This window comes from Thunnus thynnus, chromosome 7 (assembly GCF_963924715.1).
Source record: "Thunnus thynnus chromosome 7, fThuThy2.1, whole genome shotgun sequence".
Classification (NCBI taxonomy): Eukaryota; Metazoa; Chordata; class Actinopteri; order Scombriformes; family Scombridae; genus Thunnus; species Thunnus thynnus.
In genome coordinates, this window is record NC_089523.1 from 25,806,648 (window position 1) to 25,826,971 (window position 20,324).

General features: G+C 40.9%; 1 protein-coding gene across 4 annotated transcripts in view; it reads left to right on the forward strand.

Moving 5' to 3' along the window:
- The window catches only part of stard13b (StAR related lipid transfer domain containing 13b), a 60,900-nt gene extending 41,821 nt beyond the window's left edge, over positions 1-19,079 (forward strand). For 3 of the 4 annotated variants that reach the window (XM_067595174.1, XM_067595176.1, XM_067595175.1), the window contains 13 exons: positions 8,775-8,846; positions 9,977-10,058; positions 12,037-12,100; positions 13,079-14,442; positions 14,558-14,728; positions 15,369-15,528; positions 15,775-15,973; positions 16,222-16,435; positions 16,873-16,987; positions 17,098-17,319; positions 17,427-17,644; positions 17,802-17,978; positions 18,178-19,079. In XM_067595174.1, coding sequence (XP_067451275.1) covers positions 8,775-8,846; positions 9,977-10,058; positions 12,037-12,100; positions 13,079-14,442; positions 14,558-14,728; positions 15,369-15,528; positions 15,775-15,973; positions 16,222-16,435; positions 16,873-16,987; positions 17,098-17,319; positions 17,427-17,644; positions 17,802-17,978; positions 18,178-18,295 — 3,176 coding nt within the window. In that variant the 3' untranslated portion in view covers positions 18,296-19,079. Of the gene's footprint in view, positions 1-5,981; positions 6,183-8,774; positions 8,847-9,976; positions 10,059-12,036; positions 12,101-13,078; positions 14,443-14,557; positions 14,729-15,368; positions 15,529-15,774; positions 15,974-16,221; positions 16,436-16,872; positions 16,988-17,097; positions 17,320-17,426; positions 17,645-17,801; positions 17,979-18,177 lie in introns of those variants that run through there. The other variant, XM_067595177.1, reaches the window with a different exon arrangement.
- Positions 19,080-20,324: the final 1,245 nt, after the last annotated feature.

Below are 20,324 nucleotides of genomic sequence, written 5' to 3' on the forward strand. Positions count from 1 at the left end.
ACTGCTGCGACTCAGAGGTCCGTTGCATGAGTGCTGCGAGGCTCCTGAGGCTTGTGGCCGTTCACTTTGATGTCGTTAATTAGGACTAGTGTCCCGAGGGATGGCTCCATGCTTTTATTGCGGAGGTCCTGAGAGGGCTTTCTCACGGTAGGGGCCCTTGTTCTGGCATTGGCCCCCTCTCTACCCTCTGACTCTCTGAGGCCATTCCCAGAGAAGGAGGGAACCCCATGTAGTCCCCTCTGGGATCCAGTCCAAATGAGAGGGAGGTGGACCTAATGGGGCACCACAGGATTTGACTTCAGAAGAGTTTCTTCTGGATGTTTTTCTTCTCCTCTTTTACCAGTGTCCTGTGCTTTACAGAGCCGTGGGCACACATGAAACATAATTTGTTATTTTAAAGTATTTTTTTATACTTATTAGCTTCTGCTGAACTTAGAAGGGCTTTCATCATGAGACGTTTGATTTGTGTGCTTGCCGCAACCTGTGGAACATGTGTTAATAACTTTCCAGTCAATTCTTTTCCATGTTTGAGTCAAGATTTTGGGTCAGCTGGCTGAGTGTTTGTCAGTAATTCATAGTCATCCGCCTTTAGTTGTGTTATACGGCGCTCTCGGAAAACCAAATTATAGGGTTTATATAGGCTATCAAAGGGAAGGAAGAATTACAGCTACACAACCGTATATTATGAGTGGGAAAACAGCATGACATGGCAAGGCATGCAGCCCTACTGTGCTTTACATAAAACAAGACATGTATGGACTTCAAATCAGGACAGACACACACAAAGATACAGAACTTGGGGAATATGTTGGTAGGATAAAGGGGGGATACTGTTAACTTAACACAGGAACCAGCTGTGAGGGAGTTAGTGTAAGGGACGGAGTTGAAGACAAACTGAAAAAGCCCAGAGCAGAGTCTAGCTGTGAGGGAGGGAGGAAGATGGAAAAAGGGAGAGGGAGGAGAAAGAGGGAAGTAGAGAGCTCCAACGGGATCCTGATGGACAGAGACAGGCGATGAAGGGAAAAGTCAGACAGGCCCAGAATTGAACTCTCCCTTTGCAGCCCTCACATCTAGACCAAGGGTGGCACAGATGCCCACAAGTACAATACTTGTACAATACTCCTAATCTGTTACAACAGCCTACAGTTTATATGCTGCTTTGAAAGATTCATCATGTAATTATGAACTTTTAGGGGCTGACTTAATAAAATATATTTTGGTATGAGGACCAAAAACAACTGGAGATTAAAAAAGGCTATTTGGCGAAAAATCATCATGTCTAAGAGAGGAAAACTGCTGAATATAATCATAGATAGTAAACCCTTGATGTGTGTTTTCACTGTCCAGCCTGCATTATTCATCCTGCACTGTGGATAAAGCGAATAACCTCAAATGGATAACTAGCACAATGATTACTCTTCAAAGATCAACACTGAGTTGTAGAAATAGTCCAGGATTTCAGGGAGGTATGCCTGGAAAAAATGAAAAAGGAAATCTCTAAAAGCCAAAGTTGATGTTTTTATCACCAAAGAAAGCAAATCCTTCATAAAGGCCTCCAAGAAGGTTGTCAAAACACTTAAACATGCGTGGGAACATGGCTACAGTCCAGTGTCTGGAAGTGTTTAGCTTGTGCATCGTGCCTTGGAAGTCACTACAGTATGTATTTCACAGAAAGCTCTGCTGATTGATCTCTGCTCTGTTCAGAGTTGCTGGCAGTTAAAGCGGAGGTACTTTGGGATCTGGAAATTGCTGAGGTGTCTCCTCTTTCCTAGAGGTTTGGGGTCAGAGGTCCCTTTTCTAGTAAAGGACACTCTTCTTGAAGTGTCTGCTGAAAGTCGTGACAAAATATCCTGTAATGTGACTAAAGGGGAAGAAGGAGAACACCTGTCTGTGAAGCTGGAGTACACTCGACACTTCCCCCGCTTCTCACTGTCTGCTAAGGGACCCCGGGGGAATCATCATGTGGTCGTTACAACATTTTCTCAAAATTGAGACACTGAAATAATTTGGATAAAAACACTGCAGGATAAAAACACTGCAATTTGAACTTTGAAGCCTTGGCGTGTTCAGAGGTCACGCAGCCCACATGTCAGAGCCCATTATTTGTCTTCTGGTTGTGACACCACACCAAATCCAGTGGGCTATCATTTTGCAGTTTGGGTATGGGATAATTTGTAAATCCTTCACTGAAAGGCTATTTGTGGTGGTATGAGACAGCGACCCTTGGATAATCTCAGTCTCTCCCAGACTGTTGTTTGGTGACTTGGAACACGTCTAATGTCTGCTTTTGGAAACAACGTGAAGTGATTTTCCATAGTTAGGAAATGTTTACAACATCATGCTGACCCCACATGGTTTTAGCAGTAACCCCCCCTCCCTCATTTTGCCCATCTTGATTTTTACTGTGTTCTCAGGCAGGACTGTGTGAGAGAAGTGAATCAGCTTTGGCTTTTATCATGAGACCACTGGTAACGACGTTGCCCAGGAATAAGAGTGTGTGAATGAGTGTCTAGGTATTTGTCTAGATATTTTAAAGTCGTCATTGTGCATTGTATTATCATTAGTAACCTATGCTGCAAAAGCTGTGGCTGGTATTTCCAGACCTGAGAGAGAGATAGACAGAGAGAGAGAGAGTTGATGGGTTGTTACCCCTGAAGATGAAAGGACCTTCTCTCTGGGTGTCCTTCAGAGGTGAAGGAGAGTGTTACCACAGCTGTGCTGCTCTTGTTTAAATTCAATACAGGACCTCAAGAGAAAAACACAGCTCTGATGACTTTTGACCCAGCAGGCTTTGGCAATGGTCAACAACAGCAGCTCCCTAGCTCACAAAGTCATGTTATTTACTCTAAGAATCAATAAGCTCTTTCAATGTGTGTGTGTGTGTGTGCTGTGAAATCAAAGTTTTCACGAGTGGAGATCATTAAAAAAATTCTAAGCCTCTTAAAGCAGACAGTTAGAGCAGAGGAATACTGTAGATGCTGTGAGACTCACTTCTCTGGAATCTGTCATTAATGGAGAGGAGAAAAAAAAAGAAAAGCAATGGATGACGATTTATGCTCTAATTTAAATTCTGATCTGTAATGACCGGAATTGGTTCTTTGAATGAATCATGGATGTTTGTGAAACCCTAACCTACGTAGGTTCAGAATGCTAATGCCTCCTTGGCACTGACTGTTCCTGGGCTGGCACTGTGTTTGTCTTCAAGTCCCCATCCTCCAGGAGGCATTGAGGTCTGTGTTGTATATCCAGAGACCTGTGGTCCTCTGAAAGGATCGCTCCACAGGTCACTGTGGACCACAGGGCAAAAGCAAGCCCAGGATTTGCTAGCTCATTTGTATTTGAGGAAATTTTGCTTCGGTGTCTTAGCAACGTAACCCAGGGCTGATAATTTTAAACCTGCATCCCGTGTTGACTGCAGGATAACGACAGGTCCCCTGTGTGCCCCATAGGATCAAATGAGGGGGCTGGAAGTCTGTCCGTGATTCAACACAGACTCTTTGTAATTACTCGGCCTGTGGAGCCAGCCAGCTCATGTCCTAATAAAGTCACATTCACTCTGTTACTCACCTTTGTAGACAGATAATCTCTTAGATTTGGCTATTGTCCTTTGTCTCAACACTGTGTCTGTTATACTGATGATCAGGATGTTGTAAACTGAAGAGGTATTGTGATATAATGACACCTCCTGTTATGCTGAAAAATGTGGCATTTTGTGCTGAGGATGTTTCCTATTGGGAGTCACATAGAGCTTTGTTAATTAAAACCTACTCTTGAATATAGGAGGGCTTTATTCCTACAACATTACCACTGTGATATTAATCCATCTTGTGCATTGCCAGCATTCTCCTAACAGGACCTCAGATCTCCTATGCCTCCAGTATCTACAATCATAATGCCTCTTGGTTATCGCGTCTATCTTTTGGCTGTTGTTCATCTTTATTTGTGCTTCCTGTTTTCTCCCCTACGCACAATTTCAATCTATTAGATGAAAGGAAATGTTAGGCTATTTTGGGCATGAGACATCAGATGTTGTGGTCTTGGGCAGACTTGTAGAGGGGGCAGTGTGTTTCCTCTGGCTGTATGTCTAGTCTACTTTTACAGTAAGCTGACTGCTCACTGTGAGTGGGTGTCTGTATGCAATTAGCATCATAAAGGGGGAAGAGAGGGCTCTCTTCCATGCCTCCCAGCATGACGACACCTCTATGCCAGCCAGCCCACTTGTGGAATCTTTTTTTTCCATATTGCTGGCTCGCTCTGTCTTTCTTCCAGGTGTTTTTGATACAGACGATCTCAGTGCTCAGTTATAGTCTGTGTTTTGTTTTTTTTTGACTGATATATATTCGGTTGGCTTGTCTGGCTGATTCATTTGGTGCAGCAGTGCAGTGTGGGGGAGGAATGGACAGACACATTTGTGAAGGTCCACACAGTTAGTACTTATAAATTTGAGCAGTTTTTTTTAGAGTGCTTTTAAAGCTCTGACATGTGCTGAATGTATTTATTATTAAATGGTTTGTTAAGGTGACTAAAGTGGATTGTCTACGTCATTCTGTCTGTGCTTTCAGCTTTATACCTAGCCCTGGCCCCAGTAGGTCATAAGAGTTGTGTTTTACAAGAGAAAATGGCAGACGTCACGAAGTGAGGCAGGCACTCTAGAAATGGACTACATCTGGAATTCTACTTGCGCTATAGGAAACTGCGGATGGATGTGATGTCTTATGTAATCACAGTGGCATGGGAGAGCCTAGTAATTTAAAACACAGGCCATTTTATCCAAGCATTTAAACTAATAGAATGTCTTAATTCAGTATAGATTTGGGTGATCTCACATTTTATAATATCATGTAAAACTGGGCCATTAAATAGATAGAAATTTGGAAAACATGACAGCAGGTTTGCAGATGAAAATGGATATCTTCTCGAACAAATGGACCACAGTCATTACTTTTTATATCTTGCCAAATAAGGGAATCAGGGACTGTAAGAATATAAAGATTACTATCTCACTCTAATCTATTCACTTGGCAAACCCACATGCTGTAGCTTCTTGGATTTGATTTATGTGCGTGTGTTTGCATGTGCTTGTATTTCATTTTTTCTTTTAAACTTGGATAGATGGTGAAACTTGTTGCCAAGGAATATCCTTTTAAGATGTGCTGTGAATAAGAGATAAATCTGTTAAGAAGAGAATGATATATGGTGCCTAAATTAGTGTATATTTACTAGGAGTCATTATTTGTATTTATCATATAAAAGAAAGCCTGTTCAGGTATTCATTAAATAGCTTCTTTGTTTTGTGTCAAGTAACAAAGAAATTGTCGCTGTCTGATGACATAGTTCACACAATTCCTTTCATTCATTGATTTTTCCTCAGACGACGAGGCTGAGACTACGGGGAAGCAGACGAATATATCATTCTGATGATGTTAGTGCAGAGTCTTGTGAGCCGGGTGCCTCAGCATGATTCATTGCCGCTGATTGCTGACAGTTTATGTCATGGTTTTCCCCCAGTTCAGCTGCCTACGGTTTTTCCATTTCATTGACCTGCTGGAACAACATCTGGACTCCGAAAAACCATGCGTCCCTTTTGTTTGTTTAAATTAAACATTTCCCACGTCAACTTCCAACAGTTCTTGGGTAAAACGTTAGAGGATCTTAACATTTATCATCATGTAATCTGGCCAGAATGACCGGAAACAAAGGGCTATATCAGGTAATGGTTGTAAATTGTGTACATTTTAAGTTGAGAACCTGAAATACTAGAGGAGTGACAGAATTCAGATGCAATGCTCGCTGTTTGGCTGCAGCTTAGATCTTTGCCAAAAATGTGCTGAGTGGGGTATAAAAGAGTTGTCGTGGGCAGAGCTGGGTAGGAGGGTCGGGCACAAGGAGCAGGGAGGGGGAGGGGGAGGGAGAGGGGGTGAGGGTTAGGGAGCCTTCCACAGAAAGGGGTGGGTTGAAGGAGAGATTTAGTGTTGGGACAGGCACATGGTGGTTGGGGGGTAGATGGAAAGAGAAAGGAGAAGAGGGAGCTGTGGATCTGAGTTCAAACTGCAAGCTGTGCTCAGAGAGAGCAGGAATGTGGCTCAGCGTGGGAAGAGAAAAAGATGCTCTGACATGTTGAGAGACACTCTTAAGTCTTGACGGATATATGAAACACTCTGGCTGTATGATGAAAATATCCCGTAAGTACACAATAATTTGTTAATAGAAATGAATTATGATCTGAGTCGATTCAGGGATTTTGGAGTGTAGACATATTAAGGCCTGTGTTTCAATGGTGATGATAGGGCGTTTTTATTCGCAATAAGCTCGAATGAACGAATCCGGTATGTTTTTGTTTTCCTAAAGAGCGTGAAATGAAGAGGGTTACTGTTAACCGCAAAGCTTTGCTGTCAGAAAGATGTCTCTCAGGACAAAACGAAGCATATTGTAAAATCCTGGAAAGTTTTTACCCATGTCTGTTACCCTGTAAATATTTTCTAAAGGAGTGTGGAATGTGAATGAGCATTTAAAGCTGTCATAATTTTGGCATTAATTGCTTCTGTTCAGCGCAAATACTATCCAAGTGTGTCATATTTTGTCCCGCAGCACATTGTTAAATGTCATATCCCAGCTATGAATTGCATAACGTTGCATAAAGTGAATTGTAAAGGAAGGAGTCGCCCTTGCCACAGATACTTTAGTAGTACACAGCTTTTGACATTTTGGGCCTTTGTGTCACAGCCAAAGTGGGTTTCGTCCCTTTGTGAAACTGTAATTCTATACTGTACACAGATTTAAAGCTATGGGTTGCGGAGAGCAAACACAAGTTCTCATTCTTTGGCATGATGCCCGCCCAGTCTTTTATCCACAAGAGATTTCCTTAGAGAGAGGATGAGAGGACAGAATGTCTCGGTATCATGTTACAGAATGCCAAACAGAGAGGAATTCCCAGCTCATGTTACTTGCTCCCAGTGGTCCAACCTGTGGCTGTGGGACACAAGAGGACCTGGCAGTGGAATAATACAGGCCTGATATTATCCACCTGGGAGGGAAGCCTGGCTGAACAGAAAGCCTTTACCTCCTGGTGATACAGGTGGGAACAGAGCAGAGTGGCTAGTGGCGGCATACACATGTTGACTCAACTACTGGTTAAGGGGGTAAACAGTAGACCTTTTTGTCATCCAAGGACACAGGGAACTGTTAATATTTATTCAGTTGCTAATCAGTCTGAAGACCAAAGTCGCTTTTCATTGATTTCTCCGTGACACAGATGTGACGCAGCACAGGTGAGTCCAGCATCAACAGTTTTGAAAAAGCTAAAGGGGTGATAGCAGTATCTGTATTGCAGGGCTACAGTCGCTGTAATTATGCAGTATTGTGTGATGAATGGCCGCGTTTCGTGTTTCAGCCGTAGTGTGACAGGCACAGACAGGGAGTGGAATTGAGACCTGAGATGTGTGATGGGAGAGCTGTTTGTTACCCGTGGGTGCAGCTTATGTGTGACTTTGCTTGGATGTGATGTTTATGCTCTTGCAACAACCCAGAGGTTCTTTATGTTCTAAAAAGCTGACCAAATCGCAGGTGTGTGTGTGTGTATGAGAGCAAGCGACAGCAGGACATTTATCAACTGTGTGGTTTCTGAGTTGAAGAGGCACCGGTAAGAATATTTCTTCCACTTACCGTATAGGCATTGTGATTGAAAATGCTCAACAATAGCTGTAGAGTAAACGACCTTGTCTAATAAATAATAAAATAATGAAAATAATAGCTGGTGTAATCTGCTGCAGAAAATCCTGCTCATGTGTTTTCTGATTTGATCAGATTTTTTTTTTTAAAGAAATAAAGTAAAGGAACCATCTAAATTTATAGAGACATTACTGGTGTGAGGATTTACATTTAGCTCTCTAAGGCCTCTTTTTTATTTAGATTTTTTATTTAGTTATATATTAAACATAACTTTAATTGTTCTTTATCAATGTAAAGCAACCTGTGTCCTGTAGCACTGGTGTGTCAGACAGCATGTCTCGCTGAGGCGATAAATGGCACCCAGCTCTATTAGCATTAATGGAAAGGTGCCAATGGTCTGTTTCCTTTCCTTGTCATCGGCGGCTCTGGAGCCTGCAGACGGCTCACTCTGTAGGTCAACAGGGCCAGTACGTGATCCTGACTGCTGGGGTCTTTATCAGAAAGTCAGGGTGATAACACGTTTGAAATAAGTTGGAGTCAGATGAGCTCTGATACTTTCAAGAAGAAGATTTTTAACCAGATCGATAGTTTTGTATTGTTCTCCCAATTTTTTTTTTTTTTGTCTTAAATTTTGTTACTTCCCTTTTAAATAACACTTGAGGCGGCCTACTTTAATAGAAAGGTAGATAATTAGAAGATAATTGTTTTGGTACTTTTATAGAACATGAATATGACAGTGTCTCTGGCTGGCTTTTTTTAGTTGCTTTTCTTTGTATATATACCGTCTTAAAACTGAAACTCTGAAAAAGTCAACAGATGGTGATGTTGCTTCATGTGGGTGAGCTGGGATACCTCCAGACTGACTAACCGGCAGCGTCGTCATCACAGCCGTGCTATCTCAGAATAATCAAACAGGGGGGTTTCGGTTTCAGATCTACTCAGCTCTGTCCACCTACATGTCTGCTGTGTCTGTAGGATACCAGATGCATCAGAGTGTATTTCTGTCATGTTAAATGCTTTAGGGGTTTTGTCCAAATGAAAATGAAATGTGGTTAAGTTTCACTTTTTTATCTATCATCTTAAGAATACATTCTCTTGTGTTTCAGAAATTGAAGCGAAAGAGGCGTGTGACTGGCTGCGGGCAGCAGGATTTCCCCAGTATGCTCAGCTCTTTGAAGGTAATAAAAGTACTCAGTTAAACTCCTACACACAATAATCATCACAAAGGAGGGGAATGTTGTTTGGTTAAAAGACAGAGATTAATGAAGTAGAACAACGATAAAAGGGCTCTGTAATAAACCAAAAATGGTATCTTTATTTTAGGTCTTTTAAATCTGTTATGAAACGAAAGACTGTTATAGATAGAATGTGGGCTTTTTAAAATGATGAGTGAATAATGGTGCACAGTGTCATCTGGTCTGTCACCCTAGTCCCCAATACTGTACACAAAACCATGTATTCATGGGCTGCATAGTGAGCCTCATTTACACGACTGTCCTCAGGAAGCCTCGGAGCTAGGGCTCCAGTCGGATCCCCAGACACCACAAAACAAGCGGAACATCAGCTTCTTTTAAAGTCTAATCTTTTTCAAGCTAGAGTTACTACATAAACATGTCTTCTGTGCTTAAAGACTGAAGTCATGGGAAGAAATGGGTTTTATCAGAGCTTAAAGTAGCTCTACTCCTTTAGATCTTTTGATGTGCTTAGGTGCAGTATATATTTGTTTGCTGACAATTTGTAGCTCGTTGTAACAGAACTCCAGCAATGTGCTCTGGTAGTGGCTGCAGGAGTGCAAAACAATTAACTTAAGTTTCACTCCTGATGCTGGGCGTCGTGCTTAACAAATTACATTAATGATTAAATATATTATTAGGGTTTCAAAGTTATATCTGAGTGTCTGTCCCTTTAAAGAACAGGCTGAGCCTTGTTGAGGTCTGAGCGCTCACTTACTGCTTCTGCTTTTCATAAAAAGTTAACAACTTCACATGGATGCAGTGGAATGTTAGATTCAGAGGGTCTGGATTCAGTCTCTTAAGTTACGTAAGAGGAGGCCCATACCCAGTGCAAGACGTAATGCCTGCACAAGCAAGACCGCTGTTATTTGGGCAAATTCTGTCTCTTCTCATTAGCATCACATACAAAACAAGTTTGATGGTCTCCCTTTAATGTGCTTCTGGAAAGAATGTGGTTCCCTGATCTATTTTCCATTTATCTCATCCATGAAGACTGTCTACTGAACAACTACTGAAATATCAGACCTCATTTCAGAGCTGCCATCTCCTCTCATCTTCATGCCTTTTTTCTTCAGATTCCCAGTTCCCCATTGACATCACTCCTGTGAAAAGAGATCATGACTTTCTGGACAAAGATCTTGTGGAACCTCTTTGCAGGTAACCAGACATTTGATTGACACCGAAAAGACTGTGGCTCGTCCATGAGTCAACTAGTAAGTCAGTGCCACAAATAATTTCCTTGCTTCAAGGAAGTGGACCTTTGTGCACAACTTAAAATGACACAGGTACTTATTTGTTTGGATAAAGAAGAAATCCTATATGTACTTTCAAGTAAAAAATACATTATCTCACAATGTTAAAGGCTTAATTTTATGGTGTTTTTGTTTTTTGATATTGCGTATTAAGGATATCATGACACACTGTTCTTGCAATGAAGACATTTATTTAATTGGCAGAGCTAAAATGCTAGACTGACATACTGATTTAATAAATGCGTTAATGACAAGAGCAGTGTGCATCGTCTTCCCCTCTCTGACACAACTGCATAAGAAATATTGGATGAGCATGTTTTTTCCTAATTTGCCAGAGTGTTAGGAATAAAAAAAGTGCACTAAGCCAACAACTGGTGGTTTCCACATCACTCCCTTGTAGGGCAAGACGGCTCATGTACTTTTTTCAAACCAAGATGAAAACAGCACTTCAGTTACCACAGTAACTATGGCAACCACCCCGAGAGGGAGGCAGGAGGAGCGTGAGGGGTGCCTCGCAGAGCTCAATATACTGTGACTCTATACAACCCTAAAGCAACTCATCTAAATTCCAAACTAGCCACGGGATAAATAGAAGACAATTGGAAACAGTTCCAACTCCAATGTGATTTTGTCCATGACTTCCCAGCATCTCTATGGTAACATAAGGATGGCTTTGTTGTCAGTTATTCCGCCACAGTCTTGAGTGCAAAAATAAATACCACCCTACATACTGTGGGTGTCTTTGATGGAACTGAAACTGATAGATATTTCATGTATGTGAGTGTTCTCTCTGATCCCCTGCTAAGAAGCCTCCTATTTTAGCAACCACATTCAAAGCTCTTTAGGCCTGTGGAATAAAGGGCCCCCCAGCTTAGAAATCCTCCCTTAACTTGGGTCCCACTATCTACAGTAACAATCATGGGAACTTGTTGTTTGACTAACCCCTATCATCTGAGGCCATTTACTGTCACAGAAAGATACTGTCAATCTGTAAAAAAAAAGACTGTTAGCAATATCTGGAAGCTTGTGATTATCATACCATGAATGAGTTTTTTTTTCCTAAGGCCAAGGCACAGTGTGCTGGAGTGAATTTTGTTATGGAGTCATCTTTTCCTTTGTGCTATTGTTGGTTCATGTACTGTTTTTAGCGCTGTTACTTAATATATCCCAATTTGCACACCCAAAACCTCTAATTGTTGGGCACATTCTCCAGGGAGCAGTCTGTATTGTTCATGAAATATTGAACATGTTATATTGGTTCTCTGAGAATGTTTTTGAAAACTGAGTTCAGGAAAGTTACATTAGTATTTCAAAAGCATTGCAAGCAGATTTCATGTTACTTTGTTACTTTGTTGAGCCCAGAAAAACGCTGTTACAAACTGCATGTTGGTGTAAATCCTCTCAGGCACCACACCTCTCAAAATTCAGAAATAATCAAATCATGTATATATATCATTAGCATGCCATGTGCAAAATGGCACAATAGAGAGGGTTCATCTGTAGATTAAGATCTACAGATGACTAGATTGAATGAACCAGGCTGAACAGAAATGCAGCTAATCCATTGGTTGACCTTAAATTCACCTTTCTGCAAATTACCACACACCATCTTTCAAGCTACAATCACTTAGATCTAATTCTGAAAGAAAGAGACCAGAGCAACCGATAATTACCGGTGTTCATTAGGTTTAAGATATTGTGCCACGGACAAACGGAGTTTCCCTCTGGGTCTGATTGTACATCCAGAACAGAAGCTGATCAGGTTAACACTTGAACAGGAAACGTAATGAGATTTATTTGTATAGTGCTCATTAGGAGACTATTCTGGTGTTTTCTCTTGTCTGTAGAGAGCAGTTTTCATCTTGGGGACATCTTTCTTTCAGGCGACTCAACACCTTGAACAAGTGTGCTTCTATGAAACTTGACGTGAACCTTCCGAGGAAGAAAGTAAGTATCTTCTCTTGATAGCTAGCTTTGTCATCAAAACGATGCATATGTGTATGGTATGGGTATGTGTAATATGATCTTTCTGAGTGCAACACTATAGTACAGTATATGCAGTAGGGGTAACAGATGACCTACAAGTGGGTGCCATGTTTTCTTTTTTTCCTTTTCAAGGTGTTATATTTCAGAAAGTGTATTTTGAAATATAACACCTTGTATCTAGCTCTTTGGTGTTGTTGTGTTTTCTACCCTAAAATATTCATTCCTTGAAATTTGTAAGAAATAGAAGATTAAAATCTTTGCCTTCATAAGATTGCCTTAAGTTATGGATGTGCTTCCTGCACCAACACAAATATTATCTGGCTTCATCCCTTTAGCCTAGATTCTTGTGATATTTAAGATCATACCATTGTTGTGTTCATGCCTATTGAGTATGATTACTTTTTATCTGTCCACACTTTGGAATGTAGCCTGCTGCTTTAAGGCGTTTTTCCTGCCTTGGTCTATTTATGGCAAAGTCTTTTTAAAGAAATCATTTGTCCGGTGTTATATCACTGTTAACTGATTGTATAATGTTATTAATTCTGAGCAGACACTTCCCCCAGCTATTTCCTGTAGTTCCTATTTAATTGTCCTTTCTGGCATAGATGATATGTGTGATGCGATACACGCCAGCTTGTGTAGTCTGTACAGACAACACAAGCTTATTTTTATGGAGTAAATATAGGTCACATAGTTTTTTGTCAAATCCAATGATACATACATCATCATGCATGCTTGATCTTTTTAATTTAATTGTATTTGTTATTATTTAATTGGGGAAGTAATTGACATCAAGAGTCCCAAATAGAAACATTCATTACTTCAAAGACGAATCAAAGACCCAATTTAATTATTTATTTAGGCCACAGTAATTGATGTAATGTAATTATGGTATGTGAGATATACTGATTTTTGTGTTGTTTTTCTGTCTTCTCCTAGAGTGAAGACTCAGATGAAGAAGACCTGTTTGCTATCAGTGACAAATGGACCTTTGAGTGGAGCAGCCGGCGTTGGTCCAGGTTGCAGGACATTGACTGTCTGCTGGGAAACCATAGAGAGGGTCAACCCACCGAGAACGGCGTGCCTCTAAGAACCACCACCAGCAGTGAGAGCGTTCTGACGGACCTGAGCGAGCCGGAGGTCTCCTCTTTGCACAGCGAGAGCAGCGGGGGAAGCGGTCACAGGGGCCTCAGCACAGAGGACTCTGACTGCTCCAACCGCACCTGCTCAGATTCTGCAGCAATGCCAGACTCTACTTCCCTCACAATGCCTCACATCCCCAAAGACATTGCTCACTATGGCTCCCTACCTGATAAGCACGGCAAGACAAGTCGCATCCGTGCCAAAGACTTCCTGAAACGCATGGAGACATTGCGCTCCAGGGGGACACTGGGAAGAGGTCGTAAGTCATTAGTTATCAGCGCTCCAGTGCTGCAGCAGGAGGCCCAGGCTCTGAAGACGCTGCGGTGTGTGGAGATCATAAATGGAGATGCTGGAGCTCCAGAACCACCTTCCCACAAAGTTCTACCGTCCCAGTCCAGCAGTGAAGTTAGCAGCCATTCCAGTGGAAGTGCTGTCAGCACACCCAGTCTGAAAGAACGTAAACCTCACCGGGCTGACTACAAGCGTAGTGGCATGTATTTGGAGGACATAGACATCTTCTCAGGCACCCAAGTGAATAAAGTCGCAGAACAAAACCGAAGAAATGAATTCTGCTCCTATGAGGACCTGGTGGTTCACATTCCTAAAGACCACAAGCCAGGAACCTTCCCCAAAGCACTGTCCATAGAGAGCCTGTCACCAACCAATGGGGCCTCTATTAACTGGCACCCCAATAGGGTGCACCTGGACACCCCACTAATTTCCTGCAGAAAGGAATCCAGGCCTGTCACCCAGTGCTGCTCCAGAGGCAGCCGCATCAGTGTGTATGATAATGTTCCTGGCTCGCATCTGTACGCCAGCACCGGTGACCTGATAGACCTGGAGAAAGAGGACTTGTTCCCTCACCTGGACGATATCTTGCTGCATGTTAATGGTCTGCAGCAGATAGTAGACCACTGGTCTATGAATGTGCTGCCTGTAGGAGAAGGTGTGACACAGGTAAACGGAGAGAGGGAAGATACAGTAGGCCTCCAGTCTTCCAGTCAGATCACATTGGACTTTGAGGGGAATTCTGTAACAGAAAGCCAGACTACACCTAGTGACGGGGACAGAGACAGAGTATCACTTGCAGAGACAGAATCTACAAGGCTCAGGGAAAGGAGGGACTCAGGAGTAGGTGCTTCGCTGACAAGACCCAATCGGTAAGGCTCATGGAACTGCACTGAACGTTGAAAAAATTAAAAATCAATTCACTAACTGTGGTCTTTATCACTAGAAATCTAATCGATATTTCTATTTTATCTTTTATGGCATTAGGTTACGATGGCCAAGCTTTCAGATTTCCAATCGTCTAAGCCACTCAGTTGCATCGCTGCAGATTACCAACCAGTCAGCAGGCCAGCTGAGTTTGTTGCAGAAGTTCTCTCTGCTGCGCCTTACTGCAATCATGGAGAAGTACTCGATGTCCAACAAGCATGGCTGGACTTGGTGAGTCTCATTTAAATTTACAAGGTCCACTGCTGGTATGATTCATGATCAATAAACTCTTTTTTTTAATTAGTGAAGTTACATTTTATATTAAATTGCTTTTAACTGGTAATCAGAATCAGAATCAGGTTTATTGCTAAGTACATTTGCACATACAAGGAATTTTGCTTGGTGTTGTTGTGGTGCATAACAGTTAAAATTATACACAAAATTAAGTAATCCTAAATCATATTAAAAAAAGAAAGAATGTACAATAAAAAAAATATTTGAAATATATTCTAAGTGAGAAGAGCTGCTATAGGTTTAAATTTTAAATAGAAGAGAATGAGATGAAATGTACAAAATATTGACTAGGAGTAAAACAGTATATGCAGTGTGCAATTAATAATTAACGCTGCAGTCTGCCATGGTAAGCCATATTTACTAAAATTACTATATTAACTTGATAATTTGTGTGTTTCTCCAATATGACATGATTATGTCTTAACTTAAAAGACCAGATTTACTTTTGGCTTAATAGTTAGTACTATTTTTGTTTAGTTAATGCAAATATGTATTTTTTGTTTTGTATTCCTACAGTAAAGTCTTTTTGTTAACCCAGTAGACTGAGTTGTCAAAGATGTTGTTCTGTGTCTCCTAGGTCCGTGCCAAAGTTTATGAAGAGAATGAAGGTACCAGATTATAAGGATAAGAATGTGTTCGGAGTACCTCTCATAGTGCATGTACAGCGTTCTGGACAACCCCTGCCCCTCGGCCTGCAGCAGGCCCTGCGGTACCTGAGGAGCCAGTGTCTTGATCAGGTCAGCCACAGGACACATACTCTCAGATTGCATGTGACTTTCAGTTTCACATGTGATGTAACAAACGATTGGGTTTATCTAATGTGTATAATGTGGTGTAAGGTTTCAGTTCACAACGACTGACACAGGTTGCAGACACATACAATAGTAGTATAATAACAATACAGTGAACGGAACTACTGTATAATGTAGTCACATAATGCTGTCGGCTGTCAGTTAACATTGATATGTCTGTTTTGCTTCTAGGTTGGTCTTTTTCGTAAATCAGGGGTGAAGTCTCGAATTCAAGCTCTGAGACAGATGAATGAGAGTTCTCCAGACAATGTGAACTATGAAGATCAGTCTGCCTATGATGTGGCTGATATGGTGAAGCAGTTCTTCAGGGATTTACCTGAGCCCCTGCTCACCAGCAAGCTGGGAGAGACTTTCCTCCATATTTACCAATGTAAGGATATAAAACCCTCTCTTTTCTTGTGTTTTGTACCAAGTCAAGATTTAATTTTAGTGGCCACTTGGTTTTGTTTTGATTTAGTTATGAAATTAAATAGGAACTAACATAGAGTACATGCAGTTATGTGAAGATGTGATTTGAAATCTATTAAATGACCTCTTAGAGGTCATTATCACTTTTCCTCTCTTATCGCTATGACTGTTAAGCAGAAAGGATAAAAATACATTCTCTCATACATGCAGATGTGCCGAAGGACCAAAGGTTGCAAGCTGTCCAAGCAGCCATCATGCTGATGTCAGACGAAAACCGAGAGGTGCTGCAGACCCTGCTCTGTTTCCTGAGTGACGTCACTTCCTCTGTGGAAGAGAACCAGATGACACCCATGAACATTGCTGTGTGCCTGGCACCCTCCCTCTTCCATCTCAACATACTCAAGAAAGACAATCTCTCACCAAGGTAAATCCTAAGCAGAAGCCCATTATTTTTTCTTGTGTCATCAAGTGTTGCAGTTGGTTTAGCTTAATGTCTGATTTTAGGGCAGCCACATTGTCTGCCTCTATGTGCCTCAAAAACTAATGAACAAGACATGCATGCATCCTATTAACTCCTGAATGATTATCTTCACCTATGACTCCATAAAGATAGACTCCCTGACTCTCTTTCTGGGCCAGTTTTAAACGAACAGCACACTCTTTTTAAAGCTCAATGTTTTATGAGATCATGCTGTGTACAAACAAAGCAAAGCTCTCTAATTTACCATGTTGAAATGGTTGCTTAAAGGATCAAAGGGGTTTCCTGCAGAGTGGAGGAAGGGTTTATATACTGCATTTTGTAGGGATGTTGACCTGGGGACTCTGCCGGCCTAATAAGTTTTCTCTTCTCATAACCCCCAGGGCCATGCAGAAGAAGTATGCCACTGGCAGACCAGACCAGAAGGATCTGAATGAAAACTTAGCAGCAACACAGGGCCTCGCTCATATGATCATAGAGTGCAACCGTCTCTTTGAGGTATGAGAACCTTCAGTTGAGATGATGCAAGAATTTCAAGCCTGGATGCAATCTCCACAGGCCTCCCTCTGTTTATGTTTGCTTACCTCATGCTTCTTTACACCTATTAGATCCCTCATGAGATGGTTACTCAGTCGCGTAATTCATATGTGGAGGCTGACTTACATGCACCAACAATAGATGAGCTGTGCAAGCAGCTGGACGATGATGATGGAACGTATCAAACCCATATGGAGGGAAGACTTCAGAATGTGCTCAAAGAAGCTCGGGAAAAGTCCAAATACTGGGTATCCTGCAGCAGCTCTGATAATACAGAGCTCTACTATAAGAAGGTTGGTGCTCATCCTTTTGGTGTGGAGCTAATTAATTATTGAATCTTCAAAATAATTTCAATGCCTATAAGTTAACATGATGATTTGTGTCTTTTTGTCTCTTCCAGGTGGGAGATGGGAACCCTTTGAGACGCTGGAAAGTGTCTGTGGAGGTGGAAGCACCACCATCAGTTGTGTTGAACCGAGTGCTGCGAGAGCGCCACCTGTGGGATGTGGACCTGCTGCAATGGAAAGTGTGTGAGACACTAGACAAGCAGACAGAGGTGTTTCAGTATGTCCTCAGTCGTATGCCCCCTCATCCCAGCAGGGACTTTGTAGTACTCAGGTGAGTGGTAATATAAAGAAAAACAGATAAAATGGCATTGTTAAACATCATAAACACTAAGGTACATATCCTCCCATTTTGTTGTTTTTTGAAGTAATTTTTTGCTATTTTGCTAGCATGTTAAAAGATGTACTTAATCTCGTGTCGTTTTTTCAAGGTCATGGAGGACAGACTTGCCCAAAGGTGCATGCTCCCTGGTTTCTGTGTCTATAGAGCATGAGGATTGTTCTCCTGTTGGAGGGGTACGAGCTATTGTTCTGGAGTCCAACTACCTGCTGGAGCCCTGCGGATCAGGAAAGTCCAGGCTAACTCATATCTGCAGAGTGGACTTGAAGTAAGTCCTACAAGAATCATTGTACAAGATTTTGTCACTAACTCTTTTAGCAAATACACATAAAAATATATAAATGCATTTTAATGTATGTTTTTAGTTTCCTTTTTAATTTTATTTATTTAAGCTCCTTATGCATAGATCACATATGTATGCACACATGCATGTATGTACTTTGTTGAATGTACTGTTTTAATTTCAGGGGAAGGACTCCAGACTGGTACAACAAAGCCTTTGGTCACCTTTGTGCCGCAGAAGCTGCACGGATCCGCAACTCCTTTCAGCCACTCATCACAGACGGCCCAGAGACCAAAATCTGAAACACTTGCCCGTTGTGTCTTGTCAGCCTTGAGATCAAGATTGAGCCTTTTGAGTCACTGCTAACAGGCAGACACAAAGCATAGACACGAGCCCAGAACTGAAGCACAGTTTATTCAGTTTTAGTACAAATGCTTTGAAAATCATTTTGAGCTCCTCTGTACTTGCACAATGACAAAAGAGGATATCTTATAGGTGCTGAGCATAATTACTCCATGGGAAATCAATCATCCTGCCAATGTCCATAGCATTAGGATTTATTTACCTTGATGTTGCTAAACCTGTATATTATAATAATTATTATCTTTAATAATATTATTGTATTATTGTTGCTATAATCTACAATGTCTAGGACATTCAAGCTCTTAAAATGCTTCTGCGAAGCATGTATATGTTTTATGTTATGTCAGATTTAAAGCTATAATTATTATGATGTACACTCAAGAGTCTGTATATATATGTGTGTGAATATACTGTACATGCAAACAAGATGTATATATTGTATATTTGTGAAGGGATTAATAGTACATATGTTAATTTCCTATATATTGATTCTTCCACTGTGTCAATCCTCCTGTAATACACATGGTACAAAGTTGTAAGCTGGTTTTACTTTGCTTCAGTATTGTCATTTTGGAATGGGTGTAATTTTATTAAACTCTGACCTCTTATGGTTGTGAAAGAATGACATAAGGTTTGACTTGATCATACCTGCTTTAGGGTACTGGATTGTGCAGTTGTCACAAGACATCATTTTTTTAAAATAAAACTATTAAAATAATAAAATGGTTTATTTTGCATTGATTCTTACTGTAGGTCACATCAAAAAGAAGAAACAAGAAATGTAAGGAAATAATTCAGTAATGGCCATCTATTGGTCAGTGAAGGAAGGTAAATACCTGTTATGGCCCTTTAATATTAAACTGTGTCAGTTGTACTGACAGTCTAATGCTTCTGCAAAATGTTAACTACCACAATCATGTATAGTATACCACTTATACCCAAAGAGCTCAAGTACCAACTGTACTAACACGAAACACAGTTCTTCCTGATCTGGGATGAGGGGGACCTCTATTGGCCATTTCTAGGTATCCCACATGACTGCAGGTATCCCACATGTGAAGATGGATTTACATGAACACCTTATTGAATTGAAGTCTCAATTTCAACTCATTTTAAATGCAAATAACACAGTATTTTAAAGAAAATCAAAAACAAAGGAAGACTATAATTCATATTATCTGGACTTTCCTTACAAATTGTAGTCAGGGCGACCATGGACCAAAAGCGTAAACCTTGGTTCATTTTTGTCCACTAGATGGCCCTTTCTGATCAGTAGAACATTTATCGTTACTGTGACCTCATATTATTTTCCCCTATGAAAACAGATTTGAAATTTAGTCCTCTTTATTTCACAAGTATTTTCTGTTATTTTCTACAGGTAATAAGTGTGAGAAGATAGATAGATATCAACTGCCATGATATGTAATGGGGAAGTGTACATATCAATGGTAATGGATCAACTACAATAATTGTGTCAGTCTTGAGGGACAACAACATTCAATTTGTCAAGTATACTTATGATATACACTCACTGGCCACTTCATTAGGTACACCTGTGCAATCTAATGCAATCCAATGCAACAGCTCTGCCATAAATTCTACTTTTATGAAGCTTATACATTTTCAGTTTTTGACAATGTCAGAAAAAACTATAAGTGTATTTGTGTGATAGCTTATTGAGCTTATTACACTTGCAAAATAACCTTTGACCCTTTGATGGCAAAGTCAAACCCTCTTCTTTGACCTCTATTCAGCTCAATCACTGGCAGGGTTTATGGTTCTCTTTGAATGGGAACCAGCAAGCCGAACAGGGATGAACACAGTACGCGAGGATATGAGGAACTGAATTCCTGGAAGTGATTTTACACTGACATTGAAAAGACATTAGATAATATAATATGTTGGGACAACAGAATAAACCCTCACATAGGACTAATTCCAGAAGTTAACTCATTCTTTAAATTAAAT